General features: G+C 41.1%; 2 protein-coding genes and 1 long non-coding RNA gene across 3 annotated transcripts; 1 reads left to right on the top strand and 2 right to left on the bottom strand.

The window, feature by feature from the left end:
* Window positions 1–12,468: 12,468 nt before the first annotated feature.
* On the bottom strand, window positions 12,469–15,145 carry LOC112950232. Its single transcript, XR_003249984.1, has 3 exons — window positions 15,009–15,145; window positions 14,226–14,303; window positions 12,469–13,625 (listed from the first exon to the last, which is right to left on the bottom strand). It is a non-coding gene; the product is annotated as an uncharacterized LOC112950232 (long non-coding RNA).
* Window positions 15,146–16,825: 1,680 nt separating this feature from the next.
* BBS12 (Bardet-Biedl syndrome 12) lies at window positions 16,826–21,244 on the bottom strand. The gene is made up of 2 exons (XM_026042729.1): window positions 20,981–21,244; window positions 16,826–19,014 (listed from the first exon to the last, which is right to left on the bottom strand). The coding sequence occupies exon 2, from the start codon at window positions 18,996–18,998 to the stop codon at window positions 16,854–16,856; it is 2,145 nt and encodes a 714-aa protein (XP_025898514.1). The 5' UTR covers window positions 18,999–19,014; window positions 20,981–21,244; the 3' UTR covers window positions 16,826–16,853.
* Window positions 21,245–21,450: 206 nt separating this feature from the next.
* On the top strand, window positions 21,451–25,963 carry LOC112950239 (caltractin). The gene is made up of 5 exons (XM_026042725.1): window positions 21,451–21,505; window positions 22,162–22,317; window positions 24,005–24,133; window positions 24,238–24,375; window positions 24,699–25,963. The coding sequence occupies exons 1-5, from the start codon at window positions 21,479–21,481 to the stop codon at window positions 24,786–24,788; spliced, it is 540 nt and encodes a 179-aa protein (XP_025898510.1). The 5' UTR covers window positions 21,451–21,478; the 3' UTR covers window positions 24,789–25,963.
* Window positions 25,964–26,163: the final 200 nt, after the last annotated feature.

Below are 26,163 nucleotides of genomic sequence, written 5' to 3'. Positions count from 1 at the left end.
TCCTTTTAGGTTTTTGCTTCCCACAGGAATAAAACCTTCCCTGCCTCTCGAAGCTACCAGAACACGTTTCCACAAAACGTGGAGGGCGAGGCTCTACCTGGCAAAGACTAAATGCCTAATTAACAAGTTTTAAAATAAGTCTCCCTCCTTAGCAGGAYTTCCACAGGGCATATATATCCCCAGGCTACATGGGATGAAATAGATGGAATTCCTAACAATGCAATTTTTTTACCTAAGTTCTTCCAACTCCCACCGACTTCCTCAGCATTCATCGCTAGCCTTTTAGCACATACAGACATGTATTCTATGAGTATGTGAATAAACAGAGCTCACAAATGAGCTCTAAATGACTAATCAAACACTCACTAATTGTGTACATGTCCCTCAGTCATGTGACACTTGCTGGGCAGTATTAACCATACAATCATGTTAGGTCAAAATAATTGTTGAATTAACCATCCTAGCTTAATAACAATCCTAGATTTYAGTAGATGACTAATTTAACTATATGTATGTCAATATTTTTCATCAACAGCACTTGTTTGATCCCAATATGAGATGCCCCTACTCTCCTACACCAAATGGTTTCAGCTAGTGCTCAACAGAATTCCCGTTCTATCTACTTTCACTAAATTGGCCGAGTGTCCTGCAGCAACTCCATGACACCAGTGGCATGACAACTGCTTAATTTTTGTACAGGGTATCTGTTGAGACCTCCTTCTAGAACTTATTCCAACCTCTTTTTCCCTCAGCCCAAAGTATCTTGTTACAAAAGCCAGGAAAGGCATAGAAGARCCTTTCCTTTCACTTTTTCTCTAAGCACTAGAGCCCACTTTTCATATTTTTGCTGCAGCTGCTACAGTATGCTCTGGTTCTTGGGTTTCTAGAAGTTTCCCTGCTGCATATGGATAAACAGAGGAGATGGTTATAATTATCACATAAAAGCACTTGGCAGTTAAGGATAGCAGAGGAGGAAAAAATTACATAGGTTAATATAAAGCTAGATGAATCATCAAGATCAGAAAGTTAAACTAGCCACCTACGAAAATCTATGATTTTTATTAAAGAGTGAATTCAACTATTATATTGAAGTAACTGGACTGCATGGTTAATACTGTCCAGCAAGTGTCACATGACTAGCAGATACATACACAATTAGCGAGTGCTGGATTACTCTTTTAGGCCTATTTTGTGAGCATTATTGTTTTATTTGCTAAGCTTAGGAAATAATCATAATTAAATTCCCTCTTTAGAGTTATTAGCTTGATGACAAGWCTCAAAAACCAAACTTTTTTTCCTAACGTTTCTTCTAAAACAAACTTTTTCCAATGTTCTTCCTCCTTCCTTACCTTGAATATTGTGACCATACCTTCCTAGAAAAAATATTTTAGAGCATTTTCATTTTGTCTAAGAGTTTTAAAAGCCTGGTTCTTCAAGTCAGTCTTCATTAAATCATTACATTGAGCACATTAAAAAGTGAGTCAATTCAGGTCTTGAACTTCAGGCCAATTCCCTTAAAAAAATATGGTGTTCTTTCCGTCAATTACAGTGGCCTCTGTTTTTAAGGCACTRTAATTCCCAGTCACTTCTCATTTTTCTAAGTCCTGGCTCTAGACTTCACAGAAGTGAAGGAGCTTGGCTCTCAGACTCTCAGTAAAGACTCCAGTGAATATCTGCCAGGAATACTGATGAATTGTACTGATGAATTGCATAATTAATATTTTTATTCTTTTTTAAGCAATTATGCTTAGCAGATGGAAGTGATTTTTCTGAGAAAGGGAAGCCAAAAGAGGCCCCTGAAACTTTATGAAGGGGGTGAACAAATGCTCCCTGGCTGCTCTGTGCCCAAGGCATAACATTTCTGTAGTGGTCTAAGAAAAGAGCTGTAGGATATTAGTAAATCATGTTAAGAGATAATGAAGTCAAATAATTTTGATTGTTAATATTAATAAAGCATGTTACCCTTCTTTTTCCATTCACATACAAAACAGATCACCAGCAGAGAGTCCAACTTTTTAAATATGTCAACTTTGTGTGTTGTCTTCTTTATATACATATACATATATATACACACATAAACACATCTGTGTATTCATATATACACACACATTATGGTGTTTGAATTACTACCATGTGGGTAATTGAAAGCACAGTCCCCTTGTCTCTCAAACTTGGGGCTTGTTTCCAGCATGGCTCCATGCAAGGGAGGCAAACAACAGTGCAAGCAATGAGATGAAAGATGGGAACAAACTGTATGCAACTAGCTTAGYTGACTACATGGAACTGGCTAGAAATCAGATGTGGTACAAATGAGTATGAACAAAGGAAACCTATCTACTTACCTCATTCATGTCTGAATTTGAGCCATTGGTCTTTGCGTATGAGAAGTGGTGGCACTGGGAGAAATTAACTGTAATTCATGATCTGTGGTAGTTAACAGCCCTCTCACTTATTTCAACCTGCAGAAGATCAAGCTCCAAATGGTTAATAATTTCCCCACTTTTAAAGGTATTGTTTTCAAGACTCTACRAAGTAAGTGCAATGCATAGGGGTCTAAATTCAAATGGTGACCACACCCCACCCAAAAAATAAAAATAGTAATTTAAAAAAAAAGTCAGGCCTTTGCTTTAAAATCTCAGTGGGATCAGAATTAAGGTCCTAGGACACAACACAATCACATGTATTAAAGTAATTCCAGCGTAGCGTTAGAAAACTCTAGRACTGTGCACTGATGGCATTTTCAGACAGACCAAACATGCTGAGAACATGAAATGTGCAGTATTAAGAATAAGCATAGATCAGAGGAGAGCTGCATATAACAAATACCTTGTTACATGTTTACGTGTGTGTGTGTATATAGATATATATAAACCCAACAAGTGAATGATACGCATATTGAAATGGATTGAACAGTATTTCCTTCAGTGGAAAATGTATTATCATTTTGAAATCTATCTATTCTCATCAGAAGTAATTGCACCTTCTCTGGTCATAAAAACCTCATGGTTCATAATCAGCTGTAACCTCACAGCACTTCTTTTTAAGGGAAATAATCAGGCAGAAGGAAGAAAAGAATGACTGCATTCTTCTTTGACAGTGTATCTGTTGCTAACCCTGTCCAGCAATAGAGCTGCCTCATGCACAGCAGCTGTACCATTCTGTGGGCCAGGGTAAAGACATGGCCAAAACAACTTCCCTGCTACGCCCTTTTGATGCCCTATTACCCTATTAACCTCCAATTCCCAGGGACTAGGCAAAGGCGAGTTCCTGCATTCCCTTGTGTCCAAGAACTCTGGCCACAGCCCAYGGAAAGCAGAAGCAAGCAAAAGTCTCCTGGCACACCCATTTCCCTCCCTGAGACAGACAGACATCATTTTTAGGATGAGACACAACCCGRCACTCCAAAAAACAAAAACAGAAATGTTTTTAAGTATATGACACAATGGAGGAAAGGGATTAGTGCTAAGTGCAAATTCCAAATAGCTCCGCATGTTTTCCTGGATTGTCTTTTAAGTAAACCACAAACCTCAATCTCACTCCAGCTCGGWGGGAGCAGAGGGGAGTGGGCTGGGAGCTCAGTGAATATGAGGCACCCGTGCACATACACACAACCACCATGCACACAGGGCCATGACAATTAGCTGGGGCACCACAAATGACAGCCAATTTATGTAATATCCTTTCACTCAGCATGTCTTATTCACCAAAGGGAAGAAAATCTCCGCAAACTGTCCTCAGAGAATTGAAAGTGGGAAAGGTTAGTCAGAATCAAAGTTTTGCTCCAGTCGCTGCAGTGGTTGGCTGCTTGACAGTCTATATGTTATTTTAATTAAATAATCAGTGAATGAGCCTATATTTCACAAGAATAACTAAATGTAATTGGTATTAACATGTTGTAATTGTTATTAACAGCAGCTGTCATTTTAAGTTGACTAAGCACAACGGCCTTGAGCTGCTGCTGTTCTTGTTGTCCCATGAGGAGCGCAGAGAACTTCAGAATCCAGTTTGTCCAGAGAAGAAGTTTTTTAGACAGCAGCAAGCCAGCAAGTACTTGCTGACTTCACACACCTGGGAAATCAGGGAAGAGCTGAAGAGGACTGAGAGAATATGGAGAAGAACCTCCAGCCAGCCTTTCTAGTAAAGAAATACATTGGCAGTATAGCCGTATTGCCTGGAAACAGGACCAAGAATCTCATCTGCTCAGTGCTTCAGGATTACATACAGGGCAGGACCCTCAGTGTGATTTTTGTCTCATGTACAACAGTTGCTTATTTTATTATTATTTTTATATTAATTTAGATTCAGAGTTCCAGTTTCCTGCTCTTTCTAGGAAAACAAACAGTTATAAGCTATTTTATGAATACTGAGACTTTTTAAAAATAGGAAGAAAAGCTGAAGAGATTCTCTACTCAATGAAAAACAGAAAGGCTCAAGTGATTTATAATCAATTAGAAACAAAATCTGTTATGATAGAAACAAAGCTTAAAACGCACATGAAAATCCTGAAATTAAATCATATCAATTCATAGTTATGGAAAATAGAAAGAAAAAGAAAAAAAGAAAACTRAAGTATCAGAATAATGATATAATAAGGGGAAAAAAACAAAATAATGTAATCAACAACTACAAAAGCCTGAATTATTATTTTCACAGAAAGAGCAGTTACCTCATGGCAGCACGCAAACAGAACCATCAGAGGCAGTTTGGCTTCAAGCTTCTCCATAGCACTGACGGAAAATTTACCTTTAGAGAAAACAAAGATGATAGCATAAATACAGGAAATGAAAAAAATATTAGAAATTCTGTTCAAGTGTAAACTGATTATGTCTTAAGATATCATCAATATCGTGACATTTTATTTAAATAAATCCTGAGGACAAGAACTGGATGTAGTGCTTTCTAGGATGGGAAGAAAATTTCTACATGTTATGAATGCAGAATGTCAGGTATCAGTGTTTAGTGCTTTTAAATATATAAATATGTATATATTTAAATATTTTATGGGTTCCAGACTTGTTCTAAATCTGCCTGAAGTCAGCATGAGTTTCTCTTGATGGATATATGGATTTAAACCAATGCCTGATGAAGTGCCCTTTCTAAGAAATGATAATTGTGGAAAGCATGCAGAAACCACAAGCGTTGGAGGACACTAGGGGATAGCTGCTCGTTTTTCAAACTGAGGTTAATGTTTTTCTATACCGTCAACAATTAAATGGAGATCTGAGAGATTTTTATTTTGCTTTAAACTCAGATTTTGTCTTACCGAGATATGTTTTATTTATAATTGTACCATGCTGGCTGAACTCTTAGCTGTGTTATGGCTCAGTGCCCAGAGATGATCGTGGCTGCAGCTTTTAACAATTTTCTTGTTTCACAAATGGTCTGCATTTGCCTGGGGAACAATCTTAGGCTTCAACTGGCTACTTGTCTCCAAAAGAATTTATTGTGGAGCTGAATTGCTTCTGATTAACTCAAAGCTATATAGATATGGATATATATCATAACAATATTTTAGCACAGTTTCAGGTATTAACAATAGCAATGCCTTCAGAATTATGTCTTATGACATGACAAAAGACTATCTGTTCTAATTGCAATGATCACAAAAACTCCCATAAGGGAATGCCATTTGTTACTAGATTGTTATAGTGCTGCAGGGCTTTGCTGCCTCCAACACTGCTCTGGGCCAAGGGGCAGGCTCATGAGCTGAAGTGCTCAACCTTTAAAAAGCCACCTCCAGGAGCGGGTTGTGGACTTGATTATTTGCTTAACAAAAGATGTTAAGTGTCCAAAAACTAGAAAAACAAGGATGGGGGCTTTCTTCCCGATAGGGAAAAAAACACAACACATCCTTGCCAGCTGCAGGACTTCTGAAAATGCTGTTTACGAAGCTAAAAGCAAACAAAMAAAAAAAAAMCTGTAGGCAKCTCCCTGCAGGGTATACTGGAATCCCTACAGACTATGCAGCAGTTTGAAAGGGTCATATAGAGCCCCTCCAGATGGCCAAAATATCAACCACAACCTAACTCTTATAACCAACTTACACATTGCAACAGCAAAAAAACAAAAAAAACACAAACAAACAAAAACCCCCACCATTGTATAGCCTGACTTAAAATATTACCTCACATAAGGGAGGCAGTTGAGTCCCATCCACTTCTGTTACTGCCTTCCGAACAAGGCTGCACAGTGACTTCATCTTAAAGTACCTCCATTTTCAGTCTTCTACGAGATTAAGTCCTGACCAGTTGCAACAACCCCCGGGATCCTAATGCCAAATATTTTATATCTGAGATGTTGCGAGGTTTGGCTTTAAGTCTCGCACTCTCCTGCCAATTTTAAATGTGATCTGAAACAGAGTTCAATTTTTGATCTGTTGCAATCGTTCTCACGGGACTTGTTAATGAAAAGTATAAAGAAGGGACTGTAAGAAAATAATGGTTATGTTCAAAAGAATTTAAGAGACTAGATCACAAGCCTGTGATGTTTCTGTTAGTCCCTTGCTTCCACATTTTGCAGACCTAGAAAGTACTCTCTCACCTACATTTTTAGTATGAAGAACTACTCAAGTAGAAACAACTTCCATTGTAGAAAATGTGTTGTTTAACTTTGGTAATCAACGAACACTAAATTATCAGCTAATACAAGTTGGTGGCTCCCACTACAATAATGAAACCTAAATACCACTTGTGACTCTCTCCCAGTGAGTCTGTGATGCAAAATGCAGGCTGCAATCAACAGTGRTATCAGACAAATAAATAAAAAGCAAATAGACGTCCCAGAGCCACACAGAATTCTGTTTATGCTGCCAGCAGCAGCCTGCGTACATGTACACAGGCTGGACCATGTTATATGAGGGTTTTATTGATCTTCATTTAACGTGCAGGCCTTAGGGAAAGGTAAGTCTGCAGAAAACCATCCTCACAAGATGAAATACTTTTGTTCTATCTCTGAAGTAGATATTTTGTTGCACAAACAAAAAAAAGAGCAGAAAAGATTAAATTCAAATCAAGGTCAACTAGAAAAAAAGGTGATAAAGCTGCCACGAAAGAACAGAAAAAGGCTAAAAACAAAAACTACCTCAGTAGATTTACTGAGCTTCAGTGCTTAAGAGGAGGCATCATCACAGTAACACACACGAGCTTAAAAGTAAATGTACGAAGGGTACATTCATGCAGGAAGGGAGTCCCATTTTACTCTCAAGTTCTGCAATTCGGACACAGAAACAGAGTACGACAACGGATCAGACTGTTTTCCTCGCTATTCATGGCACGGTGCAGAATATTTGCTGAATGAGGCCTAAATTCCCCCAGGCTGTTTGGCATGACTGCCCAAGCACAGGAGAAACTCAGAGCAATACTGACCATATTCTTTGAGACCATTTGCTGGATAATGCACACAGGATCAGTGCCGTCAGCAATACAYTTAAGCACACTGAAATACCTGGGATGTCCAGCCAGCTAATTTCAAGGGTATCTTCTCTTGAGATCTTTTTTTTTTCTCCAGACAGATGTCTTAGGTTAAAACTCACCTGCTGTGCTTACCCAGGTTTTCTGTTCAAAGCCATGAGTCTGTAAACAAAGAAAACAAAACCTGGTATGAATACATTCTAAAGGAACCATAACTAAAGGCAGTTTATTTTTACAGCTTAAGGTRAAAAACATCCAGAGTTAGAAGTCTTTGCTGTTTTTCAAAGTCTGTATTTTTGAAAAGGTCTGTTTTCCATCCAATATCACAAAAGGAAATAACCAAGACCAAAATAATGTCTCACAGATTTTATTTTACCTATGAATCAACCAGTCTAAAGGAAATACTACCTTCTTTGACTAGGAGCATGGGAGAGTTCAAGGTTACGGTATGTATTTTTAAAGAAAAAAATAATACACATGTTTGGAAAGGCAAAGGAGAAGACCTAAGCTCCTGGCAATATTTGCAGACATCCACAGACATTTTGAATAGTGGTATTCTTCTGGGGGCTTTCACCTTGCCTGATGGTTTTGTACTTGCTCCAGGTCTTGCACTGTTTATTACATTTAAAAAAGTCAAGTTATTCTTTCCTACTGGACTACAAACTAGAATGTTTCTCTTACTAATTTGGGGAACTCACAAGCAAACAGAGCAGAGGAGTCAGACAAAATCAGAGGAAAGCATAGCTCTAAAAAAGTAATTTAARTTTCCACTAAGAAAAAGAACAAAACGAAACAGAAGAGGTAAGGATTTTCCTCAAGCCTGCAGCAATAGAGTCATGCAAACACCGCAGTCTCATTTCATGTCCAGATGATTTAAAAAGAGGACATTCATTCCAAGCTGCCAGTTTGCATGTACAGGAACCGTTCTGCTGAAATAAGTTTGCACTGTATGTTGGATGACTACTGGTAGCTCTGCTTGGCACACTGTAACTACAGTGGTTTCATCCTTACCCTGAACGCCAGAAAAGAGCTACAGCATTGTCCAGGTTTGCTGCTACCCTTCAAGAATTACTCTGTTAGAGCCCTAAACCTTCTTTTTTTGGAGACCAAATTTGTGGGCATTTGTATGGTCAAACAATGCAGGAGGCTGTTAGGCAAATTCCACCRACTCTATCAGGTTTCTAAATCAAGGAAATGCCTTTCAGGGTGAGGCAGCCAAATCTCAGACGACTCTAAAACATCATACACTGTTTCAGTAATTCTGATTTCTAATCATTACCCAATGTCTCATTTTGTTGCACACTGTACAAACAGAACAAAAGTCTTCCCCACARATCTGCAGTTTAAAGATAAAAGCAGGTCAGTACGGCTGGATATGACTGCCCCCTGAGGCTGGCCCTCCTAAGTGACATCCCCTGCAGGAAACATCCTTGCATTACTGGGGATGTTGGGCCCTTATTCCACATCAAATACTTTAGTGGAAAGCARAGCTCTATCTACTGCATCTCTGAAGTAAATTTTTTCAGGTCATCATTAAGTACTTAACTCCTCTGCAAACAGATAACTGCTATTAGGGCTTTTAACAGGCTCATCAGAGAAGCAGTCGCTTTTAATGAAGGTTGCATTTCTCATTTACAGTTCCTAACTTTACACTTCCTTCCATTAACCAAAATCATCAGGACACACTTCTCCAGCACTCAGAAGAGCYGAGAGAGAGTATCATGTTGTTGAAATATTATGTTTCTTGAGTACCAAGTTTCTTTCTCCCTAAAGTAATGGAAACCTTACTGAGGTTTTAATGGAAAAGAGATTGCTTCTGTATTGATTTACCAGCAAAGCAGAACTTCGCCCTGCCCTCCAATTTCCTGGTCTGTAGTGGAGAACAGTCTATCAGTGAAAGAACATCTTGTCACACACAAACACATCAGCAAAAGCATCTGCAAACTCTCATCCAAGACTTGAATTTGTGGTAGAGGCTCATAGCAACACACGAAACAGGAAGAAAACAGCTTGACAGGCCTTTTAAAAGAAAATCCCATTCCTAAGTCCTATTTCAACTCAAGAGCTGAGAAAGATGGACACGAACATTTGAGAATCCAACTCATAACAACTCCTATTTTAACTTGTGAGCTGGGAAAGATGGACGTGAACATTTGAGGGAGAGCAGGGAATATTAACGTGATTTGTAAAACACCTCTTCACTTCATGGCCATGAGTTAACTCCAAATGTCAGGCCCTTGGGCAGTCTAAAGTTCTCTTTCACATGCAAGTTAATAGTTAAAGCAGCACCACTTGGCATAGATAGAAGTCACATACTTTAAACTAGCTCCTGAATTCTGGCAGACCTTCCCTCAGCATGAGTCTAATAATCAGACATAAACAAATAAGACAGGATACTGGAATGACCAACTTCAAGTCATTTTCCAGCTTTTGCACTGGAAAATCTTTTTTTTTTTGGCGAATCATTTCCTTGATGATTTACTTCTCTCCTACAAAAGGATGACATATCAATATGCTTTACATCTTATTTGGATTACAAGTACTCCAGCAATAAAATCTGCCCTTACCTGTTGACTCCAAACCAGGGACTCTTAGTAAATTACCAGTGTGTTTCTCCTGGCCTTGAAGCTCATCTCTTCTTCCTCTGGCCTTATGACTGGTTGTGCAGAAGCTGGATGTCTGAAGGTCCTCCTAGAGCTCTGCTTGGGAAGAGTCTGAAGCATTAATCACTGCAGAAGAGCGCTCTGAGCCATTCCCATATTAGTATACTAGTCACAGATCTGATGTTTGGCAGCTCCATCTACCTTATTTACACACACCACTGCTTTGAGATGTCTAATACTACAGGCTAGTGTAATTGCAAAGGCAGAATCTTATTCAAAGCCCTTTTGTCTTTTTTAATTAATTGCCTGGTACTTCAGATAAACATAGCAAGATTAGGGATCCTTTTCCAGTGAAGTTCTCTTGCTAGCAATTACATCCGATCTGCCTGGCTTCTGGCAGCCACGAGCTTACTGCCACAACTAAATGGCTCCAGAAAATAAGTTTCCCAGAACAAGAACTTGAATGTTAAGCTTGGGATGGTTATTTAAGCAGTGCTTACACCAACTAAGGCAAGGGAGGAAGGGTGTAAGAAGTAATATATTCAAAACTAACTGCCCCATATGCTAAGAAAGACMCGTTTGAGAAACTGGAATAATTTTACATTAGAAAGAGTTTCCCCAGTTAATTAAACTGATCTAGCTACGCATATTTACACTGCTGCGGGAGTATTAGTTTGATGTGTATCACAGAAGGGACTCCATGACATCATCCTGATATGGAACCATATATGTAGCTTAGTTCTTGGGCACTTCCCTTGAAGCAGTGCATGCACAGCATGCGTATCACTTGAGCTGCAACCCACAGCAAGAATTGTAAATGCAGCAAGCAGCAAACAAGGACAGGACAGAATTTTTATTTCCCATTAACTGGGGAGGAAGAGGAGTCTCTCTCCATAGGAGGCTGCTCTTTGACATAATTCTGATTTGCTGATAGGAGACAGACACTCTAAGAAAGGAAGGATTTCCATTTTCTTTGACATAACTAGAAAGCAAAGAGATTAAATGTCCTTATTCAGAATTTGCAACTGAAGGTTAGTGTTGATAACTGAAGATCTTAGTCTAAGTCCTGCTTATAGGTACCCATGCATATGGATATACACACACTATATATACCCACATATAACAAATATATATATTTATAGCCCCTAATTCTATGCTTCTTCTCACTGTGAAATTGAGAAAGACACCCTTTCATATCTACACACATACATTTTTATATATAAATATATGATATTTTATTTATATATACATATACACATATATACATACATATATATATATATAAAAGAATTATACAACTTGTCTGAAGCTATTTTGGCTCTCCAATAGTAACAAGTAGGATTTGTTTTGTTTAACTTTAGTCAATGAAAGCAGTGACTCAGATTATGCCCAGGAAATAAATCAGTTCACCAGTTGTGCTATTTTTAGTCACCTCTCCAAATCTGCTGTATTTCGTCTCACAACAAAGAACACAAACACAGCACTAAACACCAAACAACTGACTGGAGCTGAAGCAAAGGACAGCCAGGGACAATAAAGACCACATGTGGCCTTATACACTCTAAAAATTTTACTCTTTAGCAGTTTTAAAAAAAATCTATTTTTGGGGGTAGCACTGGATCCCTGAGAATTCCTTTCCCTCTACAAACATTTTTATTTCTGTTTTGAAACTCTGCCAAGTGCTGGCACAAGGCAGCTATCTTTCCTGCCTAATCCTGCAGGGAGGACTTAGAGGCTCTCTTTTTAAGAGTGACACATTTTATTAGCTGAATATAACTATGAAATCTGGTAGCACACATTTGAAAAATCCAGTTGTCCATTTACTTGTCAGTAGTAGTAGATTCCCCTCTTCCAATGGAAGTGGTGTGCTTACTAAGAAGACTCATCATGGAGCCAGCAACCCAGGCACCTTATGAGTACAAAGGTAGTAGATCATTTAACATGAAGGAGCTGTAGCTTCTCCCGCTGCAGGAGCTGGCAGACACACCGTGGGCAGGAGCTTGCAAGAAACCAGCTGTGGGCTTGCAGGAGAAGCACAGTTGTGCTTCAGACACCGCTACCTCCGTTTATGCTCCTTCCTCTCCCTTTCTGCTCCTTCAAGCATTGCAAGTATCTCTAAGGATAGGCAAAGGTCCTTGCAAAAGGTTCCAGCTCAGCTGATGTTCTTGAGGTTTCCTGTGCTGCAAGTAACCAGCAGTTCCAGCCCTGCTGGGCACTGGTCACCTCTACACCTATCTCAGCATTCAGTCTGGCTCACAGCACGACAGTCCCGAACATACAAAGCCGCACACACAGAGAGCTACAAATTCCAAGTGCATTTCCAAACTGCAAGTAACCGAGTCTTTAGGAACATAATGCAACTAACAGCAGATCATCACTGAAATGCAGCTAAAGAAACTACTGTGGGTGTTTTCAAAAGTCTGAAGAAATGGATATTACTAATGGAATAAGCAGACAGGAAGCCCAAACAGATGGAGCAGGGCATTCTTTTCTTCCTTCTGCCAGTCAGGAACAAACCAGTGTCCAGCTTGTACGTGCTTGAGATGTTCTCAGCCTTCTTTCAATGGCACAGACCCTGTCCTTCTGGCCGCTAGCTTGGAGAGGTGAGAAAAAGCCCTATCGGAGAGCAGATTCGTTCCTAGCAGGTCTAGGAACCATCTTGAAAGGAAAGGGTTGTGGTCCTGTGTGGTCTTTGCAATAAAAGTCAATTAATGCAGCAGCACTATTGGCAAGTGACAGGTTTTGGTCAGGCTCAGGGTTTTTGATTTTCCAAGTCTGCCCCAGGAACTGTGCTCTAACTGCAATTTCGGGAAATTGAGCTCAAACTGTGATGGTGGAATATACTCCCTCTATGCCTCAAATTATAATCAATAGATCATACACCTACAATCAATTGCGGAAAGAGTTGTGGAAAGAGCAGCAGAGAGTCACATTCTGGAAGTTACCAAAAGTTAGCTCAACTCCCAAGGTAAAGAAATAACAAAAAGGGGTTGTGCAAAGGCTAGAGTAAATATCATCTGTGTCACACGTCAGAGCACCTTGTCACACCCTGAGCCATTCAAACAGTAAAAATATCCCATGAAACTAGCATTTTTGTTACATAAATAGACCATTTATATCCAGTCAGTACCAGATCTGTGTATTTTAGGGTAGCCATAGAAAAACAATTCAGCAATTAAAGACTCTGTCAATTCTCCTTGTACAAAAAAGTAAGGCTTAAAATACACGTCTGTTGTTAAAGGTTCCCCTAAAAGTGCACACGAGCCCACGCACAAGAACAGGCAGCAAGCCTATCCTTAAAGCAATAGCTCTGCCATTTTTTGACTGACTGTCATTTAACAGGKTATTAAAGAAGCTTAAATGCAAATGAGATTTTTTTTAAAAAACTAGGTAAGCAGACATTTCACTCATTCTTTAGCCTGCAGAGCTGGTGTGACTCCAAGGTGAATTCCTCTAGGTGTCCTGCTTGCGTTGGYTATGGGAAGCTGGCCAGATTTCCACAGCAGAAGGCCTGTCCTTGCTGCAAGGCTGCTCAAAGATCCCTGCTCACTTTGATCCACAGCAGAAAATCTTTGACAAAGAATCTTCCTAATGCCATGGGACAAGATGCACGCTGGCAGCATTTGGGGAAAATCAGACACCGGCAAGAATATATYAAAACATTCAAAAGGGAAAAAAAGAATGGTAGGTAGCTTCCCCATGCAGACATGACAGCAAACTTGTTTGCTATTAAATTAGAGGATGCTAGTTGTACTTCCAAACAGAGACACTTTACAGGGGTCTGTGGGTGCTTAGAGAATACGTAAGATATAAATTATAGATGATAGCACCATTTTAGACTGTACAAAAATATTTTTCTGTTTGTTTTTGTAATTTTACTCCATTAAGATGTCAAAAGGTAATTTTCTAGTCTTAGGAAGTACAGATCCCAACATGAGCAAAGGGAACGTGCCAGAGAAGGGATGTTCCCAAGTGAAAGAGCAAAGTATGTTTTTCCCTGAATGAGCAGATATAACACTACCACACTACAGCTGATGCTCCTCTATGCATCTCAGTCTAAGTATAATGCTAACGTAGGCATCTTAACTGCTCCTTATCTAGGTGTATACTTGATTTCCACTATTTGAAGTGGGTAATAACCAGGTGGGAAGCTTCAATTCACTGGAAGCTTCTTGTCTCCACAATTCCTGCCTGCCTGGACAGGACAACTTACCCCTCGGGATAAGAGAGGCACCCTCTGGCTCAGTCCTCCTTCAGCTGGTGGCCAGACAGCTCTAGCAGTCACCTCTTCCTTGTGAGCAGAGTTGCAAAACTCTCATCACTAACTTTTCTCAGAGTTTAGATTTCCCCCTGCAAAAAGCCTCCTCCCAGCCTCTGCAGAAACCCTGGCCAGGGACATCAAAAGAAAGTCAGCACAACTAMACTGCCTCAAACTCTGCCAACTCCCATGCGAGCTTAGGTTCTCCCTTTTACCCCTTGAAGTTCCAGAAATACCTTAACCCCACCAGACTGCGCCCTCCTACTACCATTAAAATAATCTGGAATACAATACCTAGTTCATTTATAAAATTTTCTATTTGGTTGGCCTACAGAAAAGTTAGTTAAATAATCAAAATATAATGGTTGAGAGTTATAAAAAATTACTGTGCTGCAATATTTAAATGTACCATTATGTGCTTTTTAAAAGCCTGCTTGGAAAAATTACATCATTTTGGATTTTCTCAACATTTGGTGTGTCAGCTCTCAATGTCTAAGAGCCCTATAAATAGACATTTGGACCACTTCAACACAACCCTTCTATGCAGCTTTTCCATAACCCACTCAACTTCTATTATTCAAATCAAGTGCAATTGGATCTTTTCTTGGGAGCAGGGATTATGCAATGCTCAGTACAGGAGACTCAAGAAAAACAGTATAAAGCCAAGCCTGAGTTTTAAAAATTTGCAGAGAAGCAGTGTCCATTTATATTTACATGCTGTGTTTCTATTTTTCTCACCTAGCATCGATTAGCTCCTTCAGTTTCTTGATCCATCAAACTCCTCCTCTCGCATGTCCTGGAATATCTGGAGTATAGCCAGGCACCTGAACACCAACTGTCAATGGACTAATAATGAAAATATAATTGCACAATGATTAAAACTCAGTCTAAATTAGATTCCTATGCTGCTAGGGGCTATTGTTTCACGTTAAAATCATAAACTCCTCAACCATTGAGAATATTTTGCCAGAACCCACTGAATTCTGGAATTTGTTAGGAAAAAAAATCTACATTTTCAGGTTAGAGATGGCCAAATACTACGAAAATAGTTTTCAAGATACGGAAAAAGAAATCTACATTTTCTGAAAGAACTGTAATTAATACACTCCTTTAACCTTCTCATTCTTAAGAGCCTTCCACTTACACATGAGTAGAATGTATAAATAAAGAACCATGAAAAAGAGCAATGTAACCTTTGGAAATGTAACATTGCTTTTATGTGTGTATTACGTGCATGTATCTAAATATATAGTTAATTTCATTTACCGCATCTTTCTTTTCATTATATGCTGAACACATCAGTTATTCGTTTAATATGAATGACTTAGGTAAACAGGTCTGCGAAAGAACTGAGTGTATATGATTTATTATAATATACATTAAGACAGAAATGCATTTAGATAGAATCTCATATTAATAAAAATGAAAATAGGACTTCTAGTCAGTGAAAGAAAAAATCCTGAAAGCGGGAATCAGCTTTCATACCACTGTTTACATTCTTTTTCCATTTTGCCTTCACCTGACTCATAAGACATTCACTGTAAGCATGAATCAAAACACCAGTTTCAGAAAATCATCTCCACAAAAGCTCCACTTCTTTCTTGCCACAAGACACAAGTTCTCCTTGGCAATGCTTGCAAATTTAAGTGCTAAAATATGGTAATAGGTTCTTGCCTCAATAAGCCAGATAGATTCATAGTAAATTATTCATTCATTTAGCCAACATACTACTTAGTTCTGGCAATACAACTGCATTCTTTCTCTCTACAAGGATAACCAAACAAACCCAAAGGAAATAACCTTAGAAATCCAACTCGCTAAGTAAAATAAAATGTTGTGCAGAGATGCATCCACTCTTTAATATCAAATGGATGTTTCAGCCTGAAGTTGTACTGAGCTGAAAAATTCCAAAAGGCATATATTTCAAAAATAAATATTGCCCAAATAAGCATGCACTAGCAGGTCCTATTAATGCAATCACTTATAAGATATAACACTCATAAATTAACTCTTACACTTGCAATGTAATATCTGAAAGATATTTACAAACATGTTTTATGTTTATGTCAATAAATAATATTATGTTATGAATTACATCTTTATATATAGTCTCATTTAATACAGACAAGTAGGCAAATATACCAATATCATCTAAGAAGTCCCTGCCCTCCTTTAATAAACATTAAATATTAATGACCTACAGTTCCCAAGTCCAAACACATACAGGTAGAACACATTGAGTGTGTAACTGTATCTAAGGTACCAAACTTTCTCCAACTAAATTGGACAGACAGTAAGTGGGCAGGTGATAAAGGAAAAGAACTGCACACCTGCTCTGCTAAACCAGATGAGAGAAGTCCACTGGACTAGACTTATATCTCCATATTTCATTACTCAGAACTGCAAACTAGATCTAGCTTGTGAAGGCTTCACAGGACGATTTCCACTGYTAAACTATAATGTTGTAACTGCGCGTCTATGTGTTTACTTTAGAAGCTATGCAGAAATACTGATTTTACCTGATTTTTTTTTTTCTATCTACTGACGCGCAGACTGAAAAATAAAGCCTGCATGCAGCAAGCCCTATAAAAATACAAATTCACTGGATACATCTGAGTTTAACAGCCGATTCCTTTCAGGACCCACGATAATTTCAGCATCCGTTTGAAGCACAAGCAGCACCAAGTCAAGAGCTCTCCGCCATGCCTCCACCTTGGCTCCAACATTGTCATAAACGCTGAAACCCTCTGCAGGGTCAGTGAAGGGATCAGAAGCACCTTGGACCAAACCACCTCTTCTAAACTCTTTCAGTATATATGCTGAGGGAGAGCCACAGTCAGCTGCTCTTTTGAGGTGGCATTCGATCAAGGTACGTGCTTCAAAGCCCGAAGCTGCTTTTGCAGTGTTACACAGAACTGTTGAAAGATACTGGATCCAGCCACTTCCTAATGCTTGGAGCACAACTGACTTGCACTCGGTCAAAGATGCTGCCAGCCAAGAAGGATTGTGAAATTCTTTCTCAGCATCTGTTCTTGCTGGCGTCAAAGACTCTTCTGCAAGCATCCGAGTGTGACTAAGGCACAAGAGCTCAACTGCACCGCCACCAAGAAAAACCCTCCCTTCATCTAAAGCATGATGCAGCCGGTACACAAAAGTCCAGAACTGGTCTTCAATGAGCTGCAGCTTGGCAGCGACGGTAGTGGTGAGCACAGCTGTGAGCAGGGGAATTCCCTGCACGTCTATCCTGACTGGCACCAGCTCGCGCAGCTCCATCGCACGCCCGTCGCAGGCTCTCCACAGCTGCACACGGGCCCCGTGCCCGACGTAACGGGCATGCAGCTGAGCAAGGTACTGCACTGCCTGGGCGCCCGAGGCATCCTCAAATGCATGTAGCACATGGGGTTTCACAGAACCTATCACCAGGATGTTGTTTGCCAGGCACCTTTCCATCAGTTTTTCACACACGTTTCCTTTGACCAAAACCAAGCTGACTTCAAAATGTGTTAGAATGTCTAGCGTGCTGCTCAGCCACGCATCTCCAGGGCTGCCTTCCTGCAGGTTGGGCTGCTCTGATATGGTCCTCACATTACGTGGTCTATTAAAACCTAAGTGACGATACTGCTCAGTCAGGTCCCCATCCATCAGCAGGAGCCCCAGGGCTTTGTCTTGAAGGTATTTGACAACTGAGGCTTGTTCTGGAGATACTAACGTAATAAAGCCTGGGCAAACACAAGAATAACTTTCAGGCAGGCCCAGTAAGCAGCATGTCACAATTTCTGTCACGTTAAGCTGGGAAGACCCATTACACTCAGCTTGCTGTTTTCGATATGCAACAATGTTCTGTAGCAGTTTCAGGCTAGTTGCATTCCCGTGGCTCAGAGCCATTGCCAAATGTCCAAAACCATTACACTCACAAGGATATGCTGGCTGCCCTGAGAGATAATCCTCCCAATTGCTTAGCTGGCTTGAAAAATTGCTTTTTGCTAGAGYGCTGAAGTATCTACTGTGACTTAATTTCTTTTTGTTGCAGTTGGATGTGATAATGCCACTTCCAGAAATCACAGATTTACTTTCATCATCCCTCGGTTTGATGAGGGAAGCTACTGAACCAAAGTCTGACAAAGTTGAAACCGAACAGCTGGTACTAAAATTACAGCTATCTTCTGGACAGGAATGAACRCTTCCTGGAACAGCAACTTCTTCTGACGCAGAAATACCTTTCTGAAAACACACTTGAGGATTTAGGAGACTGTTAGACCTAACGCGGAAAGTCTTCTTTTCAAAATCACTTGTCCTAGCGCTGTTGGAACATAGTTCTTTATTTACATCATGTATTGATCGCTGAAGACACTGAACTTTCTCACAGCAAGAGTTCAAGCCCTCAGCCATCACAGACACTATTACTGAAACAGGCACGTTCTGCTCGAGGCACTCTAGCACAGCATTGCTCCACGCGCCGACCAGAAACAACAGGCTACTCATCCCAGTTTTAAATTCCTTGTTCTGTGCCTGAATGGTTTCATTAAGAAGCTGTCCAGTGGCACTGCTTAAATCCAAACTTTCKATCAGTCTGACTGCAGAACAAGTCAATATGCTCTGGTTGGTGCTTTCATCCACAACAAACTTGCACGACTTCACTGGCCCCAGCAGTGTTCTTCCAGCTAATGCAAAGGCGGAAAGCTGCTCCAGTCCAACATGCCTTCTCGCAGTCATTTCCCTGAAAGCCATGGCCAGCACACAGCATCTGTGAACAAAACAAACTTATTGCCCCATCCTTGCAGTTCTCCAGAGAATAAATACAAAAAAAAAATTAACAAGCTAACACCAAACACAGCCCTTTTGTGATGCACTTTGCATGAAACGGTCCTTTATCCAGTGTGCTTATTATGAGACATTGATGGATGCAGTTAATGAAATGATGCATTACTAAAATGCCATGGAAAAAATTTCCCTTGGCATATAGMAAAATGCTGTTAATTCCAGTGGTTTCTTAAGCATGAAGCAGTRCAGATTTTACAGTACTGCCATTCCTCCCCTGGCCTGCTACCTGGAATTTCACTCATCTTAGAGCACGAGTTCCACAGGRCAGGAAGGAAACCTTTACGCGCAACCCAAGCCCTCGCTACAGACACATCTTAGTACAAAGAGTTATGTCATTGATTTTGGCAGTCAAATCTTGAAAGGGATAATCAACCTGATTTTACTCCAACTCTACTCCTTTTAACACACACCAACACTCTATTCCACATATATCAAAATGAATGCCATTTCCTTATGTCTCACACACAGCAAACAGTCAAGATTTCAACGTTTTGGTCTTCTACTCAGTCAAAAATAAAAATCTTCTTTCCTTTGAAATCTTCTCGCCACAGTGCTGTGGCAGACCATATGCATAAAACTAACACTCCCTCCTTTTCGACCACATAGATTAAACTAATGCTCCCCCCTTTTATCTTTTAAGAATTAATCTAAATAAATTAACTAGACAAAAGAGGCCAAACAATGGTCTGTCTAGGTTCTCAGCATATTATAAGGATCTGGGGAGAAGGGTTTCTACTTTCCACCACTTACTTCCCCACTGCTCCTAAACAAAGGTGCAGACCAGCAGTATAAGCTATTCTCAGACTAAAAGCATGTTTTTATTTCAGTTAATGGAAAGCCAGGGCTCTGGCTCTTAATTTCTGAATTAATCAGGGTTGGTGCAAGACCTTCTKTAAAGCCAACACATTTACAGCAAAACTTGATGCAACCAACTACAAGGTGCTTAACTGAAATTTTTCCTGAAATTTCATCTGAAAAACGTGGTCCTCCCCCTTAGCTTTTGGTGAGGCTCTGAAACTGTAGATTGGATATTGGCCTGTATCCTACAGAACAGATCCTGTGCAGAACTAGACCAAATGGACCCAAGGCTTGGCCGCAGAAACAGACATGAGGGCAGGGTTTGGGCTTACAGGAAAAGTGGTTTTATTTTGCTGCTTGCGCAACTTCTGGCAAGATATGTGATCTATGATCTTGTGATATTTTCCCCCCTTTTCTTTTGCGCATATTGCTTTGGCAAGAACAACCAAACTAACATGCTGCAGGAATCAGCAGACACTGGACCCAAAGTCGCACTTTGCTTTCCCATCAGCCCTTTACTTTTTCTTCCACTCAGCCTAAGGTGTAAAAGGTAAAAAGTCAGGTGGAGTTATACTTCAGAATCCAGGGAAAGCAGCAAAGAGGAGGAAGTTCTTGAAGACTAAACGGACAAGCAAAACCAGTAGCGAAGAACAGGAATGAAAGGGACCACAGAAGGCGTCTGCTGAGCTTACATGCACCCTCACCTACTGCTTTCTGCCTCATCACTTATCCCTGCAAGCCAAGGAGCAAAATACAACTTGCCCTTTGCCACATTTTGTTATACTTACCCTCATCTGGTTTGGAGGGTGTGCTCTGGTAAACAAGCAGCTTTACAAACACTCCGGTAAACAAGCAGCATTACTACTTTGATTTACAGCATCTTAACCAGGAGAGTTAAATTGCCAGAAGAAAACTCGGGATGGCCTTTTTTTCCATATGAACATACTTCAACAAGGGTGGCATAAAACTGTTTCGAATGCAAGTGCATACACGCTGCATCCCTGGGGCCATCCCTGGTGCACAGCAAACAGCCACACATGGCTCTGCTTACATCCACAACGCGAGATATACAGGTGGTAATCACCACTTACCTCCTCTACCTGAAAGTCAATGCTATAGAAAAAGCTTCCCGGCTTACCACAGCCAAAGACAAAAGTTCGTAATAAACAAGCTCTCCATTGCTTGGAGGCGAGAGGTAGAAAGTGGGAAAAATGCCAGCAGGGAGGAGAACACCTCCGTTAGTCWCCGGTAGCTACACAAAGAGGCTCCGCGCCGGCCGCACTCCAGAGGGATGCAAACGGCCTGCCCGCAGCTGCGCGAGCGCCAACGACGCAACGGTTGCAACGGACGCAACGGTTGCAACGGTCGCAACGGTAGCGCGCCACCTCGTTGCTAAGACACCGCCGCCGCTCGGCATGCCAACCAGTGAGACGGCCGCGCGTCRCTTTTACGCCACAACCCCGCTAAGCCCTCATTGGCCCGAACGGGGAGGCGGGCGGAGCCTCCGCGGCGCCCAGCTCCCCGATTGGGCGTGCCGCGGGCGGGCGGGGCGTGGCGCGCTGCGGCCGCCGGGAGCGGCGTGGCGGCCGATGCGGAGCGGTGCCCGCGGCGCCATGGTGAGCGCGGTGCCCGCCGTTTACTTTGCTTACTTTGTTTGCTTTGCTTACTTTGCTCCGCGGCCTCTCGGCTCAAGCCGCGGGCGGCGGCAACGCTTCCCCGGGCACACCGGGCAGCACCGCGAGGCGCCTGCCGCCTTTTGGAGCCGAGGCGACGGGAGAGGCTGCGGGAGTGGCCCCCTGTTGCTGCCAAACGCAGCCCAACGTCTGGGTCTCCACTGGAAGCGGCGCGGGAAGGAGCGCAGAGGGGAACCGCTGTAGGGGAGCAGGCCCCTCCTGCGGGGTGCCCTGGGGCCGGAGAGGCCTCCGCCACGGCCGGCCCGAGCGCAGGGCGCGCTGCCCTCCCTCGGGAGGAGGGGCCGGGGCCCTGCCAGCCCCGCGCGCCGCCCGCCCGGCCTCCCGCTCAGAGCAGCCGGCCTGAACCTCACCCGCCCATTCCCCAGGGCTACGGCTCCCGTSCCCTTCGAGGATAAGCTGTAAAAGCACGCGGAGCGACCCGCTGTGTACCTGCTGCTGCAGCAAAGGGCGTCTCTCACTTATACAACAGCTTTGGTGTTGTTACCGTTACTTTAGTTATTGTTTTTAATGTGTGTGTGTATATATAGTTCTTTTCTACGAGGAAGCTGCTTATCTTTTCTCTCCTTCTCTTACTGAAGGCATCCAACTACAGAAAGCCTGGCTTAGGTACAGCCCCACGGAAGAAAAGTAGCTTGAAACCTGAACTTACTGAAGAGCAAAAGCAGGAGATCAGAGAAGCTTTTGATTTGTTTGATACTGATGGATCTGGGAGCATTGACGTAAAAGAACTGAAGGTTTTTAAGTGTTTCGTTTCGTTGGCTGGAAATAGCTGCAGTTTCTACGTTGTAGCTGTTAGCAGCTGTTAGCTGTTTGTGCAGCCCTAGCTTGCTCGATTTGAAAGGATTTTGTTGTATGAGCGACACTAACATCTCGTAGTCTTGACTGGATGTGAGGTTTAAAACATGGTTAAGCTGAGATGCTTTGCTTCAGAGYAGGCTTCCCTGACACATTGATAGTAGGTCAGAGAGCTCGTAATACCCCAAAGGGTAGAGATGAAASAGGTTCTAAAGAAACCTGTTCCAGTTTCCCAGTACCCATTTCTTAACTATCCTCATGACTGGAAGGTCATTATTTCTGGGAACTGGATTTCTGTTCTTTTGGGATGAATTGCGCAGTATCAAAATACTTGTTCCAGTAACTAAACACATTGATTTTGAACATATTCAGACATGATACAACCATATTTTCATATAATAATCCCCCAACTACTTGTTATTTATAAAAGAACAAAACAGTGATCCAGGTTGAAGTAATGTGTGTGGGGAAGTGCCCTCAAGTGCAAGGATCAGCTATTCCCAGGTCTCTTTCTACTGAGCTATGTCTTTGACTTTTCTGTTTGTTTTTCAGAGCCTGGACATTTTACCATAATTGTCTTTGTGCCTTTGATTTCTCATATATACATTCTCTGCATTCACTTCTGTGCATGTTACATAAAAGTCTGGGGTCCCCAGAGGATTTCTGTGGAAGTACTTAGAGCTGATTAAGGAGTGTTTGTCATTAGAATGCAGTATGTATGTGAAAATATATAGTTCTTTTAAGATGACATAAAATTTTGTAGCATCAGCCACTTAGTGCTACATTTTTTAAAAAAAAAAATTCTTTCCAAAATGTGGATATTTTACAACTCAAGTGTTCCCCTTTGAAAAAAGGAGTGTAACATTTTCAGTCATCCTGTCACAATGCCTTGATCAGACACCAAACTTTGGCTACATATTAATTTTTTGATGAATTAGAAGAAGAAATGTTTTGTGAAGAAAACTTCTGCCCCATATTAAATACTGCTTTCCCTTTGAGTATAGTACATTTAATACATTAGCACTTTTGTTCTATGAGGCTGAGATTTGCTTTGCTTTTCTTGGGCTAGCAACACAATCAGTCTTTGATTTCAAGTACTGTCCTTCTTTCTCCCCAACACATTACACAGGAGTGCCAAGGGCTAGGGCTGTGGATTTTGCCTCTTTGTATCTACCAGAGTGTGTAAATTATCTGCATGTAATTCTAGACCAATCAAAAGTAACAGGCCTTCTCCCCTAAATTTCAAAAGGGGAGAGATCACCTCTCCAACCTCCCTTGAAGTCCCATTTTAGTAACCCAGTCCCTTTAGGAAGCCTGTTCCTGTAGCTGTAAGTCCAGAAACACAGATTAGAACCTCTGCCTGAGGCACAAAAGGTTCTCATTCTCAAAAAGAAAAACTCCATGTTTCCTATGGAATTAAAGAGAAAACAGGACTGAGTAATAAGAATATCAAACCTCTGCTACTGCTGGGGGGAAAGATGAAATAGGCAAGTAAGAGCCTTGGGACTACTTTCCTTGCCTTAAGTCAGTGCTATCCTTTTGGGAAAGGAAATTAAGTAAGTTTTAGTAGCAAGTGGGATCCCTGGAATTCTGCTGGCATCCTAACAGAATTGCTTTTTGGTGCAGGTTGCAATGCGTGCTTTAGGCTTTGAGCCGAAGAAGGAGGAAATTAAGAAAATGATAGCGGATATTGACAAAGAAGGAAGTGGCACCATTGACTTTGAAGACTTCTTGGCAATGATGACACAAAAGATGGTAGTAATTAAAAGAATCATGTATCCATCAGTATCAAAAGATACTCCATTTCAGTATCTCAGTAGCACATATRTTATAACTATTATTTTTTATTCTTGTTTTAGAGTGAGAAGGACTCCAAAGAAGAAATACTGAAAGCTTTCAGATTATTTGATGATGATGGCACAGGAAAGATTTCTTTCAAAAACTTGAAGCGGGTTGCCAAGGAGCTGGGAGAAAATTTAACCGATGAAGAACTTCAGGTAAATGCTTCCTAGACACGTCCTAGTGGGCATGGACCATCACAGAATCACAGAATGGTCGAGGTTGGAAGGGATCATCTAGCCCAACCCACCCTGCTCAAGCAAGGACACACACAGCACRTGGCACAGGGTCAAATCCTGTAGCTCCAGGGAAAACCTGGGCCTACACAAAAGGGCTAAGGGGTAACAAGTGTGAAGAGCAAGAGAATACATAATTACACCTGCAAATGAAGGGGTTCTGATTTGTTGTTTTTTCACAAATGGAAGGTCTTATGTTTTGAGTCAAGCTCAGAGCCTGATCAAATTTACAATACTTCTTCTAGGAAATGATTGATGAAGCTGATCGAGATGGAGATGGAGAAGTAAATGAGCAAGAATTTTTGAGAATCATGAAGAAAACTAGCTTATATTAGTGTCTGTTACCTCGCTTTAGAGCTGCTTCAAAAGGTGACCTGAAAAAGACTTAAAAAACAAGACTAATGTCTCYAAAATATTTTATGAAATTAAAAAAAAGTCTAAAAGGACAGATTTTTGGTTCACTCTTCTGTTTCAAAAATGTTTTGAGGAAAGAGSCACTTCAGTACTGAGAAGAAATGAGATATTGCACAAATGAAGAATAAGGATGAACCTGAAAGATAGGGTCTTTCTTTTAACGACAATTTAAGTGATTGCCATTTAGAGTAAAAACTATTCAATTAAGTTATTTCAGAGCCCACTGACTCCCACTGTTTCAGGGAAAGGCTGGCTWTGAGTTTCCTAAAGCTGCTGAAGATCAATAAGGAGATCAGCTTAAAGTATCTTATATACAGTATAGTCTTAAAAGTACAAGCACAGTTTCTGTTCTTTTTAAGTCTTTTAGGTCATCTTTTGGTATGTYGCTTTTTTCTATTTCCACAAATAACTCTGAAAATCAGTTGCATACCTGTAGTTATTTCTGTATGAAACACTGAATTCTCRTGGCAACTTCTTTTGGACCTGATGGGAAGCAAATGTGGGTAACCAGATACACTCCTTCACTGAGAGCCTTTTGCCATCTTTACATGCTCAGTTATTTAATAGTTCTGTGATTGTCTGAAACCTGGTTCATCTGGTCTGCTGCATTTATCAAAGTTTACTGTGTAGCTGGGCAATGTGGTATGGTGCCACTGTACTTACTCCCAGGACATTAAAATATTTTACACCATGTTATTATTTTAAGTACATAAGGAAAGCTCAGTGCTGTGGTTCCCTGGGTTAATTTCKGTCCTCGACTATTTACAGCTAAGTGGCAAAGGACAACCTGCAATTGAAATGGAAAAATAATTTGCTACCTTGGACAGCAGTGAAACACTGAATGTATAAAGATGCATCAAATCCAAATTCATTTTAACCATTACAGCTGTTTGATTTTGGGAACAGTGTTTCATTTCTTGGCTCTTTCTCATGTATACAGTCCATCATGGATGTGTGGATAGCCACACTGCCTTCCCTAGCACAGGGCCCTGGTTCAGGATCAGGCAGTCAGCTTTGACCTGCRGGGCTGAGCCTAACCCGTGTTCCCTCTGGTGAGTTTATTACCACTGACACTGAAACAAGGCGGGCATATCCAGCTCGAGCCCTCTTCATTTTGCACCCTGAACTTTTCTCTTCGAATAGACCCCCTCTAACTGGCACAGAAGTACCTCCAACTTGTGGGAGAACAGGAGCCACCCCAAGTTTCCTGAGAAACTCGGCAATCTGGGAAGCCCATTATTAACATCCTTAGTGGCAGCAGACATAACCCAGAATATTGTAAGCTTTTTAAAATGT

The sequence above is a fragment of the Nothoprocta perdicaria genome, unplaced genomic scaffold (assembly GCF_003342845.1).
Source record: "Nothoprocta perdicaria isolate Ctin4 unplaced genomic scaffold, notPer1 scaffold_312, whole genome shotgun sequence".
NCBI classification, from domain to species: Eukaryota; Metazoa; Chordata; class Aves; order Tinamiformes; family Tinamidae; genus Nothoprocta; species Nothoprocta perdicaria.
This window is presented reverse-complemented; position numbering and strand designations above follow the sequence as displayed.

What these genes read in the sequence shown, in the direction of transcription:
- LOC112950239 (XM_026042725.1), top strand. Translation starts at nt 21,479, where the DNA reads ATGCGGAGCGGTGCCCGCGGCGCCATG. An exon ending in TTGACGTAAAAGAACTGAAG is followed by an intron (nt 22,318 to 24,004) that starts GTTTTTAAGTGT and finishes TTTTTGGTGCAG; the next exon opens with GTTGCAATGCGTGCTTTAGG. An exon ending in CAATGATGACACAAAAGATG is followed by an intron (nt 24,134 to 24,237) that starts GTAGTAATTAAA and finishes TTCTTGTTTTAG; the next exon opens with AGTGAGAAGGACTCCAAAGA.